This window comes from Periplaneta americana, chromosome 5 (assembly GCF_040183065.1).
Source record: "Periplaneta americana isolate PAMFEO1 chromosome 5, P.americana_PAMFEO1_priV1, whole genome shotgun sequence".
Classification (NCBI taxonomy): domain Eukaryota; kingdom Metazoa; phylum Arthropoda; class Insecta; order Blattodea; family Blattidae; genus Periplaneta; species Periplaneta americana.
Window position 1 is genome coordinate 86,098,320 of NC_091121.1, and position 22,524 is coordinate 86,120,843.

A 22,524-nucleotide genomic window follows, 5' to 3' on the forward strand; every position below is an offset into this window, starting at 1 on the left:
AAAAATATATATAAGTAATTTTTTGAAATCATAAAAATATTTTTTTCATATAGCAGAAGGACAGTGTTTTATACATACCAATTTCCATTATTGTACAAAATATAGTAATGGAGAAAAAAATGTTGACTATTTCCAAAACTTTTACTGCTGAAAGCTGTATCTAACCCCTTAAGACGTCCTTGATTAGATAATCTTCTGACGTCCATGAATCCCTATGACTTTGTCATTGGTAGTAAATGCAAGGAACTGAATTTGAGCATTAGTTCTCCATGCATTACTATAATTTCATCTTACATCTTGCCACATGACGAAACAGCGCTTGAAGTATTGAAGTCGTGGATTAGTAATAAAGTTTCTATATCAGTAGGTATTGGCACTTTGTATATCTTGAGGTCATGATGTAATATAGGCATTTGATTAGAGTGTCTTACACACCCTCGAAGCATATGATTAGTTGCTCCAATTTCGCCACAGTCGCACTCTGGATTATTTTTCTGTTTTGTATTATATAAATACAATGGTGTTTGGGCTGTTCCATCCATAGTCGAATAGTCAGATTTGTAATCGCTTTGGAGGCAATCTTCCTCGATAACCATAATTTTCCTAACTATTAAAGGTTGTATTAAACCAGCGGTCGGCATGAGAGCACACTGTGTCTTGACTGGGCAGGCAATCAGACCATCTTTCAGGTACGCTAGGTCAGTGGCGTATTCATCATGGCAGAGCAAAGTGGATCTAGGAAAAGAAGTGATAAGGAGAACCGACCTGGTAGTCCGTGGCATGATAAATACTTTATACAGTTAGTCACAATGTTATTCGTACAGATCGCATTTTAAATAATTTGATATAGTATTTTTTTTTTTAAATTTCGTGACATTCGTTTCAGTATGATTATATTATATATTAGCATACAAGCATTTCATAAAATTCTTTATACTCTTACTTAAGGTATAAGGGATAAAGGTATAAATGAAGACGAAACCTAGGCCTACCCCTAAATGATATCACTTTTCTATTCGTACAGTGTAGAGTACAGACTATTTTTTGTTACAAGCAAGCGACTCTGTGTCAGATCTGTCCACAATGAGGAAAAGAAAGGAACTTTCATCAGATCTGAAATACGTAATTGTTAATTTGACATTAGAAGGATATTGTTAGTGAAAAATAGGCCACTTAGTTAATAAATCACATTCTACAATACAGTATATTATTAACACATTCTGATATAACGATTCTAATAACAATCTGACAAGAAAATCTAAAGAAAGGAAACTAAATTTAGGAGAAGAGAGATTTGTTGTAAATAAAATTAATTGAACGTGCCTAAACTACGACCAATAGTTGAGGACACAACGTCTGAAAGAATGTGCAACGAGACGATTCACCGCACCTTACGCAAGTATGGATTCTATGGGAGAATGGCAAGGAAAAGGTCCTTCATTATCAGAGATAGGTAAGGTTTGCAAAAGAGCAAAAGAGCACCTAAACAAAGACTCTGGTTACTGCATCTGATCCATATCTATTTATTTTGGTTTCATCGGACCAAAAGACATTATCCCAGGAATCCTGTTCAAAAATTGCTTTGCAGAACGAAAAGTGGCATTTGTTCGGATCAAATTTATGCACATTTAAAGGACAAAAATAAACTTATTTCAACCATATATAGTATTATCATAATACACCGCTCTCTTAAATTGGATGAACATATTGGGAATTCAATCAATGGCTTTCCCAAAACACGCTCTCAAATTTTCCATATGAAAGAATTTTTATCTCGGAAAGGAAGGAAAGACGAGAGAAATTGTACTAAACTTTTTTTTTTAAATATCTCAAAGAGTAACCCCACACGTGTGTGTTTTCATACGACCTCGTCTGACCGTGAAATGATCGAGACGTGGTTCAAATTGTAGTTTGGATCGGATTTTTCCGGGGTTTTCTCTCAATCCATTAAGAGCAAATGCTGGGTAACTTTCGGCGCTGGACGCTGAACTCATCTCGTTAGCATTATCACCTTCATCTCAGACGCTAAATAATCATAGCAGTTGATAAAACTTCGTAAAATAACCAACTAAAAAGACTTCGCAAGAACGAGTAAGTAATTGCTGTAAAAAAATATATATATATATATATATATATATATATATCACGTTTCATAGTCAAAATAGTCAATCGTTCAGAATTTTTCGTCGAAATCTCTTTCTTATTTGAAATATATGTTGTAATTTAAACAGAAGATTATTATATTATTTTTATTTTCGATCTTAAATTAAAAAGAAATTAATCGCATTAAATTTATGGATTGCATCTTTCACTATTTTTAGCCAATAAAATGTTATAATATATGCAGTTGTTCGAGTTTTCTTTCCTGGATAATGCTCGCAGATTCTGAGTACTGCCTCTCCTTCCACAGTTCTCATTGTACTCTGAAAGCATTAGTTAGTCGGCGTGTATTGGTTGTTCTAAAATTCTAGCAGGATGTGTGTCTCGATAACACTGATCGTAAAGTTCCTTGGTTTAATAAACCTGGTGAGTTTTTATGTGCTTTTCAACTGGACAAATTTAATGTTTCAAAATAAACACACAGTCTTAAAAATAACTTAGTTTATCTGTAATAATCAAATCAAAACTTCAATCCCGTATATGGTGTTGGAAGATATCGAAGATTAGCCTTTATTTTTGTGTATTATATTGTCCCCTTCAATGTGCAGTTACATCACTTTCACCACGTATTGTATATTACACTAAAATAAATCTTGAGTACGAAGAAATTAGACCAGTTTGAAGGTATGGCGGTCAGTATTGATATCTCCCTACACCATATACGAGACTGACGTCTCATTTGCGTTTCGGTATGGGTGAAATGAGGTGGTAGGTCGAGGTATGTGACAAGATTAGAGGATTAATTGAGGGGATATTTAAGTGACGTGAGACCGAGGAATGTGAAAAGGTTTCAATGATTTAAGTACGTTTTGTCTCCAGAGTTTAGTATGGAGAGATATCGAAGTTTTATTAGGTATTAATTTGTTCAGAGTTCTAGAACAATTTTGATAGCTTACTTTTACTGTCTAAGATGTTGACATAATTCAACAGAAGGTCTTTAAAGATAATCGGTAAACTCAACTTCTCATTGCGAGGACCTTACAATGAAAACCTGTGAAATTGGAGAAATAATAAACCGGTAACACTTGCAAAATATAAAATAAGATTGAAGTTGTGACATGCTTGTCTTTTTAGAAGGAGTTGTGAAGGGCGACTATTTTTTTTAATTGTTTGTGGATACAAATGTGTATTTTTTATTAGTATAAAATATCTTAAAAAAAAACTTTCGAAATAAGGGCTTAATAATTTAATGGAGGAAATTTTCGTGGTCTTAGTTGCAATTAAGAGTTATTTACAAAACATTCTTTCTTAAATGAAGAAATTTTTATCCTCGACTTCACTATCCTACACTTTGGCTACTAAGGGGTTAAATTGAATTGAATTACTGAATCATAACTTTGCTACCAGCGTTAGTAGTTCATATTGAATGATAGTTTTAATTATAATAATTGCCTTTGCTTTAATAAAAGACTTAAAGCTACAGTGAGATTCTAGCTGCGCCATTAGTTCATGGTTACAATGGAAATATATTAAATTAGAGCAGGTTCTTGCTAACCTAAGCACATGCTTCCCAAACTGGTATACTCATAGCCCAAGGTGTAAGCTCCGCGATATCACTTCATTACACTATATTAATCACAAACATTCTGCTAATATGGACACAAATGTTACGAGAGTTGGGTGGCGAAAGTTTGGGAACTACTGCCCCAAGTGAACGCAAATGATTGTTCATATACATCTTATTCTTGATATTTGTTGTACCAATTGACTTGAAAAGACTTAGTTCAAAACTATATTAATCATCCTGACTATATTGACTTTGCTTTCATAGGCTTCCTCTGAAACTGTTGGTAATAAGTTCGATTTGTACAAATCTCAATTTTCATGAAAAGGGCTAAGTACAGATAGTTTAGCCAACTTTACAACGTGAATACTTGTTAAGGGTAGAAAGCCTATGAATTAATGATTTTGGTTGCATAATTTAGGAGATGTCTTCACCTGAGCTAATTTAGGATACAATACTGGTATCGCGACAGACCGGAATAATAGCCATTATGGTCATTTGAAGAACAGATCTTGTATTAATTCCATGCAACGTTTTTGGTGTTTCTTTGTCCCGTGTAAAACCTATTGAATTTTGGTTCGCTCATGGTTTTCTGCTTCAACATAAGAACGCTTATGTTCATAAATACTTCATTCCCTAATTTAATTTGTGATAAAGAAAAGTTTGGTTATAGCAGAAAAATTCTAAGCAGAGAAAATGATACATTTTTAAGTGAATGATCTGATCATGTAAGAAAACAGACAAATGATTCTAAAATGAATTTTAAAGTGGAGAATGTAAAGTTGTAAAGGATCATATTAGCAGGATATTATGAGATACATGTACAAATATTTAGAGATAATCGAATATAGTCTACTGAACCACATTATGTAAAAACTTCTCAATCTTCAAAGTTATTATTCAGAGATGAAAATTAGGGGCGTATTTTGCGGGCTACCGGCGGTAGCCCAAGGAAATTACAAAAGAAAAAGTTTGTAATATAACATAATGTAATAATTTTGTATTATTAGTTTTACCATAGTAATTAAAATTAAAGTAATTGTTAGATATATTTTGTGTAATAATAGGTTCAGCGGTAGCCCAAACCCTTTAACCAGTATACGCCACTGGAAAAATACCATACTTTTAAGTTAGTTAATACTATCTTCTAGACTAGTTACGTAGGGAGCTTGTGGGAGATTTTCTAACGTCCAGGCTTACTATGATGATTTTTGTGGTGCAACAGGTACCGATAATCAAATAATTTAACGTGTATCCAAACACAATCACCTTTTTACATTAACACACGTGATTAAAATAATTTACTTTGTACTGTACTACGTTCGAATTTCGCTGCAATAAAACGAAATAATTTAAAGTAACTTATCTAAATTGAAATATACATTAAAAACGATATAATATTCACTTCTAAACTATCAATAAATAATTAGAGTAAATTAACATTTTAAAATTGTTACTTAAATAAAAAAAACATATGAAATAAAATAATCTCTCAATTGTTATAAAAAGTTAATATATTCTTTTAACTAGTCTAAAAAGTCTCAGAAACGTTGCTGCATAACAAAGGAAACAACGTCATGTTTTTGTCCACGATCCTCTGTCAGAGAACGAAAGTACGACCATGCATAAAACATCAGACAGTAAAATACGTGACAAATTTATGGAAAAGCTATTAAAGCAGAGGAAAAAGTAAATTGTTTTCATACATTCTTCTAAACAAATGTTAAAATATTTACACGTATATCCATAGCACCCTATATAAGAAACTGAAAAATGATCATGATAGATAGATAGATAGATTTATTTGTTCCATGATATTCTTACATTTGCTTTACAGCATGAATAAAGAACATGTCCAATTCTTACGTTTAACAATAAAATGCAATACATATAAAATGCAAATATGAAATATGTACAGAATTAATACCTTAATAACAATAATATTTTATACAATGTAATATGTTTACCATTTAATATTATTATAATATTTACACAGTACTGTGAAATGTCAAGAATTCATCTACAGAATAGAAAGTGTGAGATATTAAGTAATTTTTTAGTTTTGTCTTAAATAATGCAGGGTTTTGGCTATGATTCTTAATGTCTTCAGGAAGACTATTGAACAATTTTGTCGCCATGTAACGTACTCCCCTTTGAAAGCATGATAAATTTGATAATGGCGTATGAAAATCATTCCTTCTGCCGGTATTTATACTATGTATGGCTGAGTTAGTTGGAAAATTTTCTTTATTACATAAGAGGAAATTTATTGTAGAGTATCTGTATTGATTTGTTAAGGTTAGAATCTCTAATTTTTTAAAAAATAATCTACGTGATTCTCTAGCCTTTGCTCTGTAGCTGAAGAACTCGTAGGCCTGAAGATTAGATCGGAAGGTAAATGTTGACATGAAATAATAATTTTTCTATATTTAACATATAAAGCTAACAGCTTGTTTTATTTCTTCAAAAAGGGTATTTTTTGTTGTTGTAATTTTCAGCTTGCTGCAATTGTAGTGATCCTTATATTGCCCATGCCTAATTATACAGGCAAACAGAAGATAGCCATATTATTGGGAATAGATGTAGATGAATTTTACCCACGTGAAATATTTAACCAAAGGATAAATAGGACTACGGAAGATGGCAGCGTTACTGTTGGTGAAGTGGAGTGTAAGTATCTCAAATTTGACTTTTCGTACTATCTTTGTGCATTGCTGTATTTTTATTATGCATAGGTCTATCTTCAAAATTATTTATTGAACGAAGACCTAGTATCAAATTTTTGTAATATAGGTATTTCATTGCTATAGTGTCAGCGGAAAATAACTCCCTATTGGAAATCTCTAATAAATGTTATATTCATGTAAGCATTTGAATATATACATACGGGGAAGAAAGCAGCATGTGAAATGGACAGAACGTATAAGAAATTAAGCTGTGTTGGATTGTGGGTGAAGAAAGAATGGTGCAGAAAGTGATCAGGAAGAGAAAAATGAATTGACTGGGTCACTGTCTACTGAAGGATGCACTGGAAGGAATGGTGAACGGAGAAAAGTTAGGGACAGAATAAGATATCAGAATATAAGACATTAAGACAGCCTATATGGATCGTATGCGGAGACTAAAAGGAAGACAGAAAATATGAAAGATTCGAGAAAGCTGGGTTTGCAGTGAAAGACCTGCCCTTGGACAGAGAACCATGACTGAATGAATATTAATGTATTATCATGAAACAACTTATAGGATGTTTTCTTCACAGCGCAGCGGTACAAAGTGACCCATAATGGCGAATTGCATGATACTGCAGAAAAGAGCTCTCTTAGCCGTTCGTTACAAGTTGGCTTTCCGTCGTACAGGTACAGGAATGGTGGCGAACAGTGTACGAGCCTTGCACTATGGTGGATCCCAAGACCATTAAGCATTGTTATTACAATTCATAAACACAGAATTTGTGAATTGATCATCCTTCGACAGCCAGATGAGAGGAAAATGTAAAATTGGTATGAAATATCTGCAATGCTCGGGAAAAGTGACATAAATCATTTTCCACAAACCTTTTTTTGATAATATATTGGCAACTTACGGAATATCTGCTCGCTTGTAAAAAAATACGTATTTCTCCCATTACAATAATTCAAACAGAAAAAAAATCAAATCGACATAAACCAGTGTAAGTTGTCAATAAATTATCAAAAAAAGTTTGTGGAAACTGATTTATGTCACTTTTCCCAAGCACTGCAGATATATTCCTTAGAAGTCCTTAAAAGTCAACACGACAGACCGCTCGTGAAAGTGGTTTTAGCAGCTACACGATCCGAAATGTTTCAAAGAAGGAATTAAATTTTCGTTCTTGGAAGCTGCATTACTGTCAATAACTATCAGCGGTAGACTGTGACATTAAGATGAAGCCTCTTAGAGCTTCTGGTGCACATAATTCGTACCAATTGCACATTTTTCTCTGACTTGGATGTCGAAGGATGGCCATTTCTGCGAGTATCAACCACAGATTCTGTGTTCTTGAGTTTGTAATGGTAGTTCCTGATGGTCTTGGGATCCACTGTACCGCAAGGCCTGTGCACTGTTCGTCACTATCTCTGTCCCAATACGACGGAACGCCAGACTTGTAACTGGTGACCAACTGACCTCTTTCCAGCAGTGTCGTGCAATGCGCATTTTTGGGCCACTTTCTACCACTGTAAAGAAAACGTCCAGTAAATTTCATAACATTATATTAATATATAGGCCTACATTTATTTTATTAGCGATTTCCAAAAGGGAGTTACTTTCCGTTCGCTCTCTATATTAGCAATATAAGCCAAGTCGGTAACATTTCTTACATATTTATAGTACGATAAATATAATAAAAGCTTCTTCTTCGGTATTTCGTGTATTTTGATTTTCTTCGCAATAATGTTTACTACATTATAAAATTCTTAACCATAACCTTAACCTTACGTTCTAAATGCATTGCTATCTATTCTTCCCCATCTATTCTCTTATTCCCTCTCCTAACTAGACTGTCTACCTTGCTGTTCCCTCTTTCCTATTTAAATGTTGCATATTGCTTTCATTGGTTATTTGCATTTTTTCCTTCGATTCTCAAATCCACCTACTCACATTTCTTCTTTCTCAACTATTTTCCATAAATCCTTTGTATATATTTTCATTTTCTCTATTTTTACAACACATCATTTATTATTTCCATACTACTCCTCTATTTATTTATGTACCATTCTTATTCATTTCTCTTCGTTTATACTCCCTAATACTTTCTCCCTTTTTTAGCTTCTTTTCGTAATCTCGATCCTCTTCTGCCCTCTTCCTCTCTGATCGCCGACATTCGTTATCCACAGCTTAGACACAGTCCGGAGTTCCATTATTATTGGGTCATCATTTTTCGTTTCAAGCTTTTCGTCACGTTCCTCGCTTTGCCTTGAATTCACCAACTGTCTAGTTTGTGCTGACGTTTTTACTCTCACAGACGTCCTGCGTACCCTTTATTCCCTATGTTATAGTTGAGTGTTAGACTCATGGTTGAGTGTTAGAGAAGGCCGTATGGCCTTAACTCTGCCAGGTTAAATAAAACATTATTATTATTATTATTATTATTATTATTATTATTATTATTATTATTATTATTATTATTATTATTATTATTATTATCATCATCCTTGGATGACGGCTGGATTACTGTCATCATCTTTTCCTCGTAGTTTTTTCATCAGGATTCATTGTACTCTTCTTTTTATTGTGCACTCTGTTTTTCTATCTCATAGGAAATTCTCTAATCATAGACTCTTGTGATGAGAAGTTATGCCGAGTACAATCTGAGTCGAATATTTTACTATTTATCATGAGCTTGTCCTTCATTAATACAGCTCAATGTATATCTTACGCTTCTTTCAGAACGATATTAACATCTTCCTCTTGTTTCTCGTTTCTCTGCTGTATTTCCGATCGATTCTTATCTTCTTCTGTCTGATATGTCTCAAATTTATTTTAATAGGTAGATTTCCCTCTCTTCTAAGTTTAATTGGTTCGTCAATTTGGTCATCATTCTGGTTCAGCCCGAAACTCTCACGGCACAGGAGTCTTACTGCATTATACGTTCCTATCTCATCTCCTTTCCGATTTTCTTTCATTCGGAAAATAATTATGTTGTTCCTTGTCTGATAGTCCTCCAAATTTTTAACTCTCGTTTGTAATTTAGTGTTCTCTTGTTTTAGTTTCCTTATGTTTTCTTCTTTTCCTTCAATTTCTTTTGTAAATCTCGCTATTAATTTCCAAACCATATAATAAAAATTGTTTACAAATGCCGTTACGATCCCGTTACATAAAGAAGCTATGTCAGTCAGTGCAATAAAAATGTAAATTTAAACGAAAATCAGTAGTAGAGACAAAATGATATAATTTTCATTAACAAAATCTAACTTACAGTACAAATTATTAAATTTAAATTTCATTACAAAAATCTGAACTGTAATAATAAGCAATAATTCAAATCCTACAAATTTGTCTCTGTTGGTAAATTATTTTGGTATGTTTCATGAATGCTGAAATCATTACTGTTCATAGGATTTCTATATTAATTCTGACATTACTTGCATAATTTCCTTAATTTCATAAATATCTGATGCTATGCTTTTCATAGAAAAGCAAAAGTGATAATCGTTGTTTTACGATACGAAGGTTTCATATTACAACACGAGACTGGAAAGTTGTCAAGTGAGGTCTCGGGCCGAGTTTGATAACTAGTCTAGTATTGTAATATGAAGTTACGATAAGTATAGGCTTATATTACAATGTTTTATCCACTTTGATAAAAAGTTATTTTTTAATAAAATTATTGTTATTAGTTTTGAACGTGTCTTTTGTGGAGAGATGATTGTATTATTATTAGTTTTTTCCTGCGAGAGCTAATTCGTTTGTTTTATTATTTTTGAACACGATAGGCTTTTGTTTATAACAGAAGAACAGCATTACCAGGAGAAATAAACATTGTTAAAATGAGTTCAAAAGAGGATTCGGATATTGAAAATACTGCAAAATTTGCAGGAATTAATATAACAAATTGTGAACATATTGTTAATGTTTATAGTAAATAAAATCAATTTTATTTAATGTAATGTAATTTAATGTGTGGTTCACATTACGCAACCAGTTGAGTAATAACTAGTTGCGTAATGTAAGTATAATTACCTAATTAGTTAAGTAATGAATGTGTTTACAACATTTTTATTAGTGATGTAAAGTCCACATTACATAATCGAAGTGGATAAGGAAATTTACGAAACTTCCTGAAATAGAAAAGCAATAACATTTTAAACATTTAATGAGTAGGATGAATTTGAAATACAAAAATTTCCACACCAAAATGTTCAGTGAGGGACATAATTGTTGAGCTGGCGAAAATGTTTCAATGTTTAAAGCGCGGTTCATAAGAGGCTACAATTTTAATTCTTTCTCAGCATAGATATATGATATTTAAACAGAAAACCGAAGTGAATATCTCGTCAATACATGGCAGAAAACTTTCGGCTCGGAGCATGCGCAGTGTAGCATTCTTTGACTTAGAAAAAACTCGAGTCGTTCTACTATTATGTCCCTCATTGTACAGTAGTGGCAAAAAAAACCGGACCAACACTTGTAGCTGATTTCAGAGCCTTGTTCACTCCAGAGCAAGATAGACTGGTAACTAAGACTTTCGTGGTTCGAATCCTGCCTGGGAAGGAAACTTTTTTTTTTGTTCCTTATTCAAATTTATTCCCAATATCTTTCGATTGCTGGTAAATTTCATGTTCTAGGAATAAGTTAATTGAGTAATAAAATATCGCTGTAATCGAAAAGTATTGGGAATAAATTTGAATAAGGAACAAAAAAAAAAGTTTCCTTCCCAGGCAGGATTCGAACCACGAAAGTCTTAGTTACCAGTCTATCGTGATCTGGAGTGAACAAGGCTCTGAAATCAGCTACAAGAGTCGGTCCGGTTTTTTTTGCCACTATTGTACATCTATTGCATGGTATGAACTATTTCTTTTAGCTTTTTTAAACTTTCTGTGAACATTATTTATATAATTACAGCAGTATCTTTTTTGTTGCAGATAGAATATTTGAAGCATTGTGTGTTTTATACTCTGTTTTAAATTTACCTGCCAGCGCAATGCTCATCTGTGCAGCGTTCGAGGTAATCCATAAAATTATAGTTTTGTAGCGATTGTCAACGTCTTTAGTTTTCCCTTCGGCAGTCTTCTCTCTTCAAACGCTGTCCTGTTTCAATGTTCCTCGCCTTGTATTGAACTCTTGCATTGAGAGTTTTCTCGTCGCGGGATTGTTTAATCAATATCGAAAAATCACTAAATTTTGAAGTTGAAATGAACAATGGATAAATGCAGATGTATGTATTGCACACTGCAAATATATTTACTGACGACCTGATAATAAGTAAAATGAAAGGAGATGTTATCGCTTTAGGGGAGGTGATGATAAAATTCAGGTAAGGACAGAATCATGACTGTGATTGGTTTATTTTGTACACGTTCTTACACATGATTGGTTTAGACTATATCAGAAAACTGGCATATGAGTTAAATAGTCTTGAAAATCATTCCTTATCTATAAAAAGAAAAAAGAAGCACCTTACCACCGGTGGAGAATATAAACATTCACACAAGGTCACATTTGTTTAGATTTTCCAGCTATCTACTGCATCAAGTGTATCTCAGATTGTAGGAGAAATTTGCTGATCAGTAACTGGGATCAGGCGAGGGTTATATTCCTACTTGGTCTGATCACTGGTTGGGTTCTAGGGAAGTTTTTTTTTTTCAAACTGTGAATCTCGGGTAATTCCAGAGAGCATCTTCGGTATCATTTGGAAAATATAATCTCACTATTACCAAGCCAATGGACGCTAAATATCTAATTAGTTCACATAGCATCTTTAAATAAATTAGTACACTAATTTAAAAATGTCGCCAATTAAGTTTTCTTTTCTTCAGTTGTTACTTTTCGCATAAAGAAACAACACATTGTATACATTATTTTTAGTTTCTCGCTGATTTCTCTTGGTACCGTAAACATTCGATGCACCTAAAAGCGATGTTTTGTTATGTTTCTTTAAATTTTCTATAATGTTTTATGCAGGTTGTGATTTTCACAAAGATATGTGCATTTATTGTGTAGAGAATTTTTGTCAGTTTATAGAACCAAGTCGTATTTTCATATCGCTTAATGTAAATTATAAATGCACTCTGTACACTTTGTTAGTATCCAAATGGAGTTTTGCTACGGTTGACTCATAATTCATATTGATAAGATCTCGTTTCATACGGAGCTTTCATAATTATTTTTAACTAGTAGTAATTGATAATTTAAAAAAATTTTAAAATATATAGCCTATAACGAAATGGGTAAAATTACTGCACATAAAATTCTAAATATAAACTAATAAACATTTTTAGAACAAATTTTTGTTGATTTAGTTTCATTAAAAATATGCATCATCAAGCTTTCGATACTTTAAAACTATAGTGCATTAAGTGCCTTCTTACTATCATTAAAGTAAACTAATAAATAATATATTGTATAATATTCGAATGTTTGATCAGACTGTAAAATTTATCACACTAATTTCCACTAATCAAAATCTTGTAGGCCTATTCTGAATTTCGTGAAGTTCACGGCATTGAAGTTCAAAGTGTTGGCATATTATTATTTTTTTTTTTTCACTTTCTCAGGATAAATATGATTTCTCAATAAATTTATTGTACCTATAACAAAATTGTAGTTAGAGAATGAATATTTTACTTTCCCAATTATTTTAAAGATATTAATGTTAAAAAAATTTAACCATTTTAATAAAACTTACGTGATCATCCTTTTTATTACGGAACCCCAAGCTGGGGTAAAAATAATGATACATATAACAATGTTAATTTTTATCTTCAATTTGCATAATATAAATCTACGTTTAGTAAATTGTACACTGGACTCCATTAATGCCATCTCGTTCCTTAGTTGCACATTGACAAGGAAACTCCGTATTCCACCTCCATCCCCACCGTCACGTGCGACTCTTGACTCGCCTGTGTTTTGTACTCAGATTTTAAGTAATGTTCATGCTAGAATAGCAGCCACACAATTGGGTACAACTCGTTCGCAATAAACGTCAACATTTCAGAAGTGCAGCGGCACGTCACTGTTCATAGGAATGGCTATCTGTCTTATTATGCTTACTTGTACAGGGACATCGTTTTATTTTTACTAACAATTCTAATATTAACCTGGCTATACCTTTGGATCAACGATTAAGAACCGGAAACCCCCTTAAACGACTGGAGTTCGATGATACTGGCGTCATACAAACACATCACTTTACTAGCTATAGGAGGGAAGAAAAGTAGTTAATCCATTTAAGTAAACAAGGAAATATCGCGATTTTGAATTTGATAATTTTCATTAGGTTTTCGTTTAATCAAAATACAGTACAGTATTAACAATGAGTGTTTTTACTTACGAACTGATCTTTCCATGCGGACGTATTCATTATGCAGTGTATAACTGTCTACAGCACATTAGCGTACACTGTAGAGAATTAAGTTAAATTGAAAAATAATCATAATATGGATATTTAAACACATTTTTGAAAATGGTGGCCGTTCATTTCGATACAAGCTTCAGTTTTAATGTGCATATTATCGCACTATAGACTATTGTACGCAATTCCAATTACCAGGTTCGTACTTCGTATCAGTAACTCGTGTTGAAATAATTCTATACCTACTCTATAAAAGAGACCTTACGTACTGTAAATTCAATCTTCACTTCTGCCCGATCCGAAAAGATAAAATTACTCAGGCATGCTATCTACTGTCCGTCCAAGTGGTTACGTCGCAGCGTCGTAGAAAGGGAGGAAATCACGTGACAGTTAATTACTTAACGAGGCCCTTTTATTTAAGTTATTTTAAACAGTTGTATAATATTACGTAGGCGTCCAATTCCTAACAGAAATTAATGTTCTCAGAAAAGATCTAAGAGCCCAGACACTAGCATTTACAGAGAGGCGAATAGAAGCAGGTGGGGGGGAAACCGGGATGCGAAGTAGGCAAATGGAAAATGATGCAATATTGAAAGCTCTTTCGTCACTGGAAAACGCGAACATATTTTTGGAACGTACTGTTTACTATGACTGTACGGCTACTATGACTGTATATGTGGTCTTGGATCTGTGTGGAGGACGGTTGAACTTCATTAGTAGAAGGGGTGGGAGCGAAGTACATTCAAAAACTCAGGCACAATAAAAATTGAAGTAAAAATAACATGATGTCCCTATATAACAGTGGCAGGGGAATGAAGTATTGACTGTAAATATGATTTTAAAATGTGATGGAATTAATTCAATTGATTGTATCTTACTAAGTAGTACACATAATCTGATTCTTGTCTCTGTTCATATGTGCAGAAGTCTACGGGATTCGTTATGGCGTGGTTCGCGTGCAAGACTGTCAGTATAATCATACAAATGTTTGGCTTCATATACTACGTCACGAAGGCTTCCATCATGAAAAATGTGATGATAAAAGCTTTTTTAAATTTCGGTAAGTTCGCAGTTAAAAAAACGATTTTTTATAGATTAGTGGGTAATACTTCCACGCGTTGAATTGTAATTAATAGTACATTTATTTTACAAATATTCAAAATCTGTAATGAAAACACTCATCAACACCACAGAAGAATTCTTCATTAATAAATATTACATGAAAAGCAAAATGTTAATTAATAAAAATTTATTACTATTACGAAACTCTCTATTTCACATAATAGCACGGTTCAGAATCGATTCTGAACTGCCTGCTCATGCTCAGTAGCTCAATGTGTGTTCCAACAAGATTAGAATTGATTCCGAACCGAGACTGCACTCCCAGTTCTCTGTTCCAACGTGCTTTAGAACTCGAGCGGAACGAGTGAAATTGGTTTTAGATTAAGAGCAGTACCTGGGAATTCTGAACTTCTGACGCATGCGCAGTTGGTTTAAGCTGAAGTTACGGTTAAAATGCTTCGAGACTAGGCTGATTAAAATAAAAGAAATAGTCAATCATGAGTAATTTGAAAGGTGATGGCGATATATTTTTACGATGAACTAAGTTCGGAAGATGAACATAATTTTAATATGACAAACTCCGAAGGCCGTGGAAGAAGAGCTAAAGTAACATTTCAACAACGTAAAATCACAGTCTAGTCTAGTACATAGTCACGAAGCTCAATAGGTAGGGAATGCATCCAATGACAGTTGAGCTTTAGTTGCTAGTCACTAGGATCGCGAGAAATGCAAAAAATCACCTCAAGCTTAGTGACTGTATGTATTACTCGACCAAGGCGAGTGGAGCCGCGGGCGTAATGTGAACTATCGCGATGCGGTATTACGAACGCAGGAGCAGTAGCGCCACGGCTCCGGGTTGTAGGACTCCACTGGCCTTGGTCGAGTAATACTAGACTGTGGTAAAATTCTGAACTAGTTCTGACACCGTGCACAACTGGCGCATGCATCGAAAGAAGTTCGGTATTAGTTAGGAACGCGTTCTGAATTGCTTGCTGGAACAAACCTATAGTCTGTCGAAAGTAGTTCTGTATCCATACGCCCGTTCCATTGCAACAACACACACAAAACAGTTTTTCAGTACACGATTAAGCTGCAACACATAAAGTACGTTCAACTTTATGACGACCTATCATACAGAAGTCAATATAAGAGCGATTTGTTCCTGCTAAAGCTTTTGTTTTGATAGCTGAATTTATTTTTATTTTTATTTTGATAACGGCATAATTTGGTATAATTTTGTTTTCCATACATTTCCGGTTAAACTGTATGAAGGGTACTGTAGGGAAAGAACGAGTTCTGTTCTTTATATATAGTTATGCATGTTAAGTGGAGTAGAATTCCATGTAGTTTAATTCTATGAATGAAACACTGTGATAATGTGAACAACCTAAGTGTTACGACAGATTTTAGATTTGCCATACTCTGACTTTAAATTGCTTTCCTGAACAACTTGCTGAAGTGGAAAAAGTTGGTTCTTTCTCTATACTCTACCCTTCATACGTTTGCCGTTTTGTTGTGTAATTTTGTCTTTAGGTTTATATATTACGTATATAATTTTGCTTGACTTGCATCAATTATTTTACAATTCATGTTTGATGTTCTGAGAAGTTTTGTTGATAAACATATAATCTACAATTTTTGTTTTAAGTCTAAAGCTTACCTTTTGTTATTTTATATCAATAAAATGAATGCCTTTATTTTATGAATATATTTAACAAAAGATAGGTTTTATACTTAAAAAAGTATATGTTTCTGTTTTAATATTTAGACAGTCCTTAAATTAGCCTGTTTCTTGTGGGTTACATACTACCTTGTAATATTCAATACTTTTTGTTCAAATCAGACACATTGTTCACATCTACTTCTCGATAATTAATGTATTACTAAACTTGAAATAAGCATTGTTTCTGTCATAGATGTAAACTGTACAAAAACTTATGTTACAGCATACACTGTTGGAAGCGTGATCATTGTGTACAAAGCAGCAATCAGTTGGCCTGAAGGATATCTGCATGTAGCCGTGGAAGTGATTAGGAACTGGAGACCTCCAGGCGTACGCAGACTTCAAGAATTTCTCAACAGATGCTCAAATCAAAATGGTGGAGAGAATATTGCTGATAATGTACAACTTTCTACTCGAAGTGACGATAGGCCTATAGGTGGTGCTTATGCTGAAGTGTACGCTTCAGTGAATTCTCAAGTTAATGAAGCTGAGGAACTGGGTGAAGGCGTATCCACTGAGCTCGATTATGCTGGACCAAGCACTTCGTGGGCCGTGAAGGAAACTGTTGGTGAAGAAAGGGAAATGAAGTCCAGTGTTCCCGAGGCTAGCCATGGGGTGTCTGCCCGACGCTCAGATCAAAATGGTGGAGAGAATACTGATGATTGTCATGCTGATAATGCAGAACTTATTACTCGAAGTGATAATGTAGGTGGTGGCAATGCTGAAGTGCACGTTTCAGTTAATTCCCAAGTTAATGAAGCTGAGGAATTGGGTGAAGGTGTATCCACTGAGCACGATGGTGCTGAAGCAAGCACCTCGTGGGCAGTGAAGGAAACTGTTGGTGAAGAAAGTGAAATTAAGTCCAGTGCTCCCGTGGCTATCCATGGGATGTCCGCCTCTCAGCGTGTAAATTTAGAGATGAAATCTGCTGATCCTATTGAAGTTTCTGCCTCTGACAAGACTGAAGAACTGAAGGAAGATATGCAAAAGCCGGAATGTAGATCATATTCCTTAAGCTAGCGTGAAATTGAAAATGCTTCTTTTAATTTTGTAGTAGAATGTTTTAGAATTTTAATTATGTGTTTGTGTTAAATTGTACGCTTTTAAGTTTTCATTCCATGTAGATTTTTACTCTTAACTTTTGTAGTAGAAAATGTTTTAATTTAATTGTGACTTAGTATTAAATTAAATGCTTTTAAGTGTTCATCTCAGGTTAATTTTTAAATCTCTTTACAAATTGTGTTTTAATTTTTTTAATATTATATTTTAAGGTCACTGTATCGAAATAAAAGGTAACTTTATAGAAATAAAGAATCTTGTATCTTCTCTAATCAATATACTTACAATAATTGTAATTTTGGAACAATTCTTATGGTTGAATTTAAACTGAGATAATTGCAAGTAGCGGGGTACTGCAAGTTCTTCGATCAGCAAGACTAAAGGCAACTGAAAAAATGAGGACAGACCCAATTGAGACGTAAATTAAAATGTCATTTTCTGACTGAAATCAAACTAGGTTTGTTCAAATTCTCGAAATAGAAACTTTATTTAACCCACAGTGCCGCAGGCCAAGTATTGAACTTGTGTCTATACAAACGTCAGTTCTCTGTAGCTCATTTAAGTTATGAGGTATAAAATGTTTACACTTGAATATATTTACTCTCACACAAATGTGTATAAAGAATTCCTGAAACTGATTAATCAGTTTCTATTATGTTCCTTGATTTCACGAGACCTAGCTCTAGGATGGATCCTTGCACTTAGACCGATTTAGGTCGTTGTATGTATGCTCTATATGTGAGGATTGATGAAGTCCGACGGATGGCCAAGATGGCATTCATATATCCGACGTTGAAATGCAAGCCATCCTTCACGGGCCCCGTAGGTAAGTCCGAAACGAGAGCCCCATGGCCTTAGAACCTAGATCAGCACTGAAACTCCGTACTATCACCCCCAGCCTATTTTTACTATTAGGTCTACAGATGAAGTGAAGTGAAGTGTGTTGAGATTTCAACAGACAAAAGTTCAGTCTTTAGTACTCCGCCAAGAAAAGACTCCTTTGTTTAACTCGCCGTAACTCTGAAACCAATCAAAATTTTGAGCAATCCTCCCATCTATTCTGAAAAAGAAAAGAGTTTGCCGCTTACCAAGTTTTGAAAATGTAATAGTCTATTCTGAACAGATAACATCGAAGTTAGTATTTTTTTCTCACCTTTAAAAAAAATTTTCATTTCGAATTATTTTCTATGCTTTCTGCATTGAGCTATCAATTAAAAAAATTACAGCGCGATCGATTGACTATCGTAGGAGCTACGACATAATAAATCAGTGGTCGTCAGCACTCGCTGAAATGTTCAAAGGGTAAGCGGAGCTGTCCTGTGTACCCCATCGTGCAGCAGGAAGAGGTAGAGAGCAGCTACTAGTGCATCATGGTGCACTGTGTTCTTCGCGGCTAAGAGACGCTAGCCCCAGGGTGCTTTGTGCTGACAACCGCTGCGATAAATGTTAACGGAGCGGGAAATATAATAGAAACAACAAACAAGAACCTTACGTTAAAGAAATACGTGTACCATTCGGTTTTTTTTTTTCGAAGTTTTACGAACATGAGCATACACCACCAAATACGTCACTATTTACGTCAACACAGGGTTAGATATTTAGCGGACGCAGAAGCTATGTATAGGAGTCGGAGATGACAGGAGGCACAACTCAATGCTTTAAAAAGCGTGACGCTATTGCTGTGCGCCTGAGCGTATTGATATCTCTTTCTAACATAGTGTTGTCCTTGTCTTTCTTGCAGTGAATACCATCGTACACAATAACGGTATTTTTATTGCTTACCGCGCATGTGCAACATGAACCTCACGAAAGACCCGTTGAAACACATTAGTTAGAAAGAGAAAGCAATACCCTCTCCAATATCGCGTCTACAGTCACGCTTTCAGACGGGAAAGAGCATTGCGGTGGTGTTTCCTGTTTAATATAGAGCTCACTGAGAGGACGTCGAGGGTGAGAAAATTCTCTAACATCCTCTCTCTCATATGTCGCAGTGGTACGAAAGCGTGTATTACAGGAGAAGTAAAAGTTATAATGGTTTATCTATGTACTCGTGTAATGCACGTAAAATATGTCCCTTACAAATAAAACCGAAAAATAGTCTGTAATAAATCCACAATTACGAGTTAACTCATATAAAATGTTATTTTCGTGATATTGTAATTATGTAGAGGAGACAGCAGTTAAATTCGCATAGATTGAAACTTTTTTCAAATACGTAATACTGTTAACGTACTGAATTATTCCTCTTTGCTTATAGTAGATAGTTTTCGAGCTAGATAACTTACACAAGTATGGAACAGGTGACCTTCCTCGAAATAGCTACGAAGCTCTTTCGCGCTAAAATTGAGCCAATTTTGATCTATATCGTTCACGAGGTGTGAGAACATGAAAAAAAAATATATATATAAAGGTATGGAAGAACTTACAAAGCTACTTACTGGAGAATATTTGAAGAGTACAAGAGAAAAGAGAAATGTTACTTTCAGTACCATATCTAATTTAAAATTCAAGAACTTCACACAATCACATTAAAATAATACGTGACTTGCACCTGCAACTTCTAAGTTCTGGTGCTCTGTTCATACGACGTTAACTGTCAGCTTCAAGTAAATATTCCACAACAGTATTGTAAAGAATAGTGCAAAGGATCCGTCCACGTTTCGTTTTTTATGTTAAGGAAAGTTTCTTTTTGTTGTGTAGTGGATGTCATTATTCAGGCTATTTGTTTATATACAATACAGACTGTGATACATTTATGCAGGCGCTATTCTTTAATGAATCTCGTTTTATATCCAGTATATGCAGAAACTTAAGTTATAGCTTCATATTTTATATATTTATTTCATTTCAATAATTATTATTTAAGTTACTGGTGTATAATAAGAGACACAAGTCTGAAAGCTTTTCGAATAATATTGCCTGTTCATGAAATAAATTCTGCAGAATGAATGTATTAAACATAAAACAGAAGCCTTTAATCCTGAAAATAATAAATATTTTAACATAATGCAGTTGGAATTTTTTATGCCGTCAGATTGACTTCTGCATCTAATTTGTTCTACAGTATAAATGCATAAAATATATAAACAGACTATTGCACCATTTGCACTGAAATAATTCTATTTATTAGTTCACTCACATACGCCACTGAATAAACATATCCATACAGAGTTTCACTTACACATCCTGTTATTATTCGGTTGAGAAGCTTTTGTCATCTAGTCTACTGTCAAAAAATCTGAAAGTTAGAAAGTATAAAAACAGTTACATTAGGTACCGGTTATTCGGTATTGTTGTGGAACTTGGATTCTCATTTTGAGAGAGGAACAGAGATTAGGGGTGTTTGAGAATAATGTTCTTAGGAAAATATTTGGGGCTAAGAGGGATGAAGTTACAGGAGAATGGAGAAAGTTACACAACGCAGAACTGCACGCATTGTATTCTTCACCTTACATAATTAGAACATTAAATCCAGACTTTTGAGATGGGCAGACCTTTGGGGAGACCGAGACGCCGGTGGGAGGATAATATTAAAATGGATTTGAAGGAGGTGGGATATAATGATAGAGACTGGATTAATCTTGCACAGGATAGGGACCGATGGCAGGCTTATGTGAGGGCGGCAATGAACCTACGGGTTCCTTAAAAGTCATAAGTAAGTAAAAGTACAGGGACATCATTTTATTTTTACTAACATTTTTAATATTATCTTGTCTATACCTCTGGATCAATGCCATTTGCTATCCCCTTCCACGACTAGAGTTCGATGATACTGACGTAATATACAAACAAATCACTTTACTAGGTATAGGAGGGAAGGAAAGTAGTTCATCCATTTACGTAAACTAGGAAATATTGCGCTTTTGAGTTTCATCATTTTCATTAGGTTTTTGTTTAATCAAAATACAATACAGTATTAACAATGAGTGTTTTTACTCACGAACTGAGCTGTCCATGTGGACGTATTCATTATACAGTGTATATTATACTGTCTACAACACATTAGCGTACAATATAGAGAATGAAGTTAAATTGAAAAATAATCATAATATGGATATTAAACACATTTCGATACAGGCTTCAGTTCTAATGTGCATAATATCGCACTATAGACTATTGTACTTAATTCCAATTACCAGTTCTTCGTACTAGTAACTCATGTTGAAATAATTCTGTACCTACTCTATAAAAGAGTACCTTACGTACTGTAAATTCAATCTTCTGTCCGAAAAGATAAAATTACACAGACATACTATCTACTGTCCGTCCAAGTGGTTATGTCGTAGGGTAGTAGAAAGGAGGGAAATCACGTGATAGTCAATTACTTAACGAGGCCCTTTTATTTAAGTTATTTTAAACAGTTGTATAATATTACGTAGACATCCAATTCCTAACAGAAATTAATGTTCTCAGAAAAGAGCTAAGACAGCCCAGCCACTAGCTGGCTAATAAAAGCTGGTGGGGGAAACCGGGATACGACGTAGGCAAATGGACGACAGTACCTGTGCGAAAATGATTCAATATTGAAAGCTCTTTCGTCACTGGAAAATGCGAACATATTTTTGGAACGTACTTGGCTATTATGACTGTATATGCGGTCTTGGAGCTGTGTGGAAGACGGTTGAAGGGGTGGGAGTGAAGTACATTCAAAAACTCAGGTACAATAAAAATTGAAGTAAAAATAAAATGATGTCCCTGTATTTCTTATAAGGGGTAGTTTTCCTTATGTAAACTTAATCAGAGTTTGTATACCTACAACTACTGTACAAAGTTTCATGAAAATCTGTTACATATGAGAAAAGTTATTAACTTTCTCTAACTACAATCCCCTATACGGGGTAGTTTCCCTTATACAAATGTAGTCAGAATTTGTACACAAAAAAATAAACTACTTGTAACTACTGTACAAAGTTTCATGAAAATTTGTTACATAGGAAGAAAGTTTTTAATTTTATTCAGAAACGGATCACTGTGCATTATATA

At 34.1% G+C, this 22,524-nt stretch overlaps 1 protein-coding gene across 1 annotated transcript; it reads left to right on the plus strand.

Moving 5' to 3' along the window:
• Positions 1-2,412: 2,412 nt before the first annotated feature.
• Positions 2,413-17,791, plus strand: LOC138700525 (uncharacterized). The gene is made up of 5 exons (XM_069827122.1): positions 2,413-2,526; positions 6,163-6,334; positions 11,266-11,348; positions 14,622-14,757; positions 16,706-17,791. The coding sequence occupies exons 1-5, from the start codon at positions 2,476-2,478 to the stop codon at positions 17,500-17,502; spliced, it is 1,239 nt and encodes a 412-aa protein (XP_069683223.1). The 5' UTR covers positions 2,413-2,475; the 3' UTR covers positions 17,503-17,791.
• Positions 17,792-22,524: the final 4,733 nt, after the last annotated feature.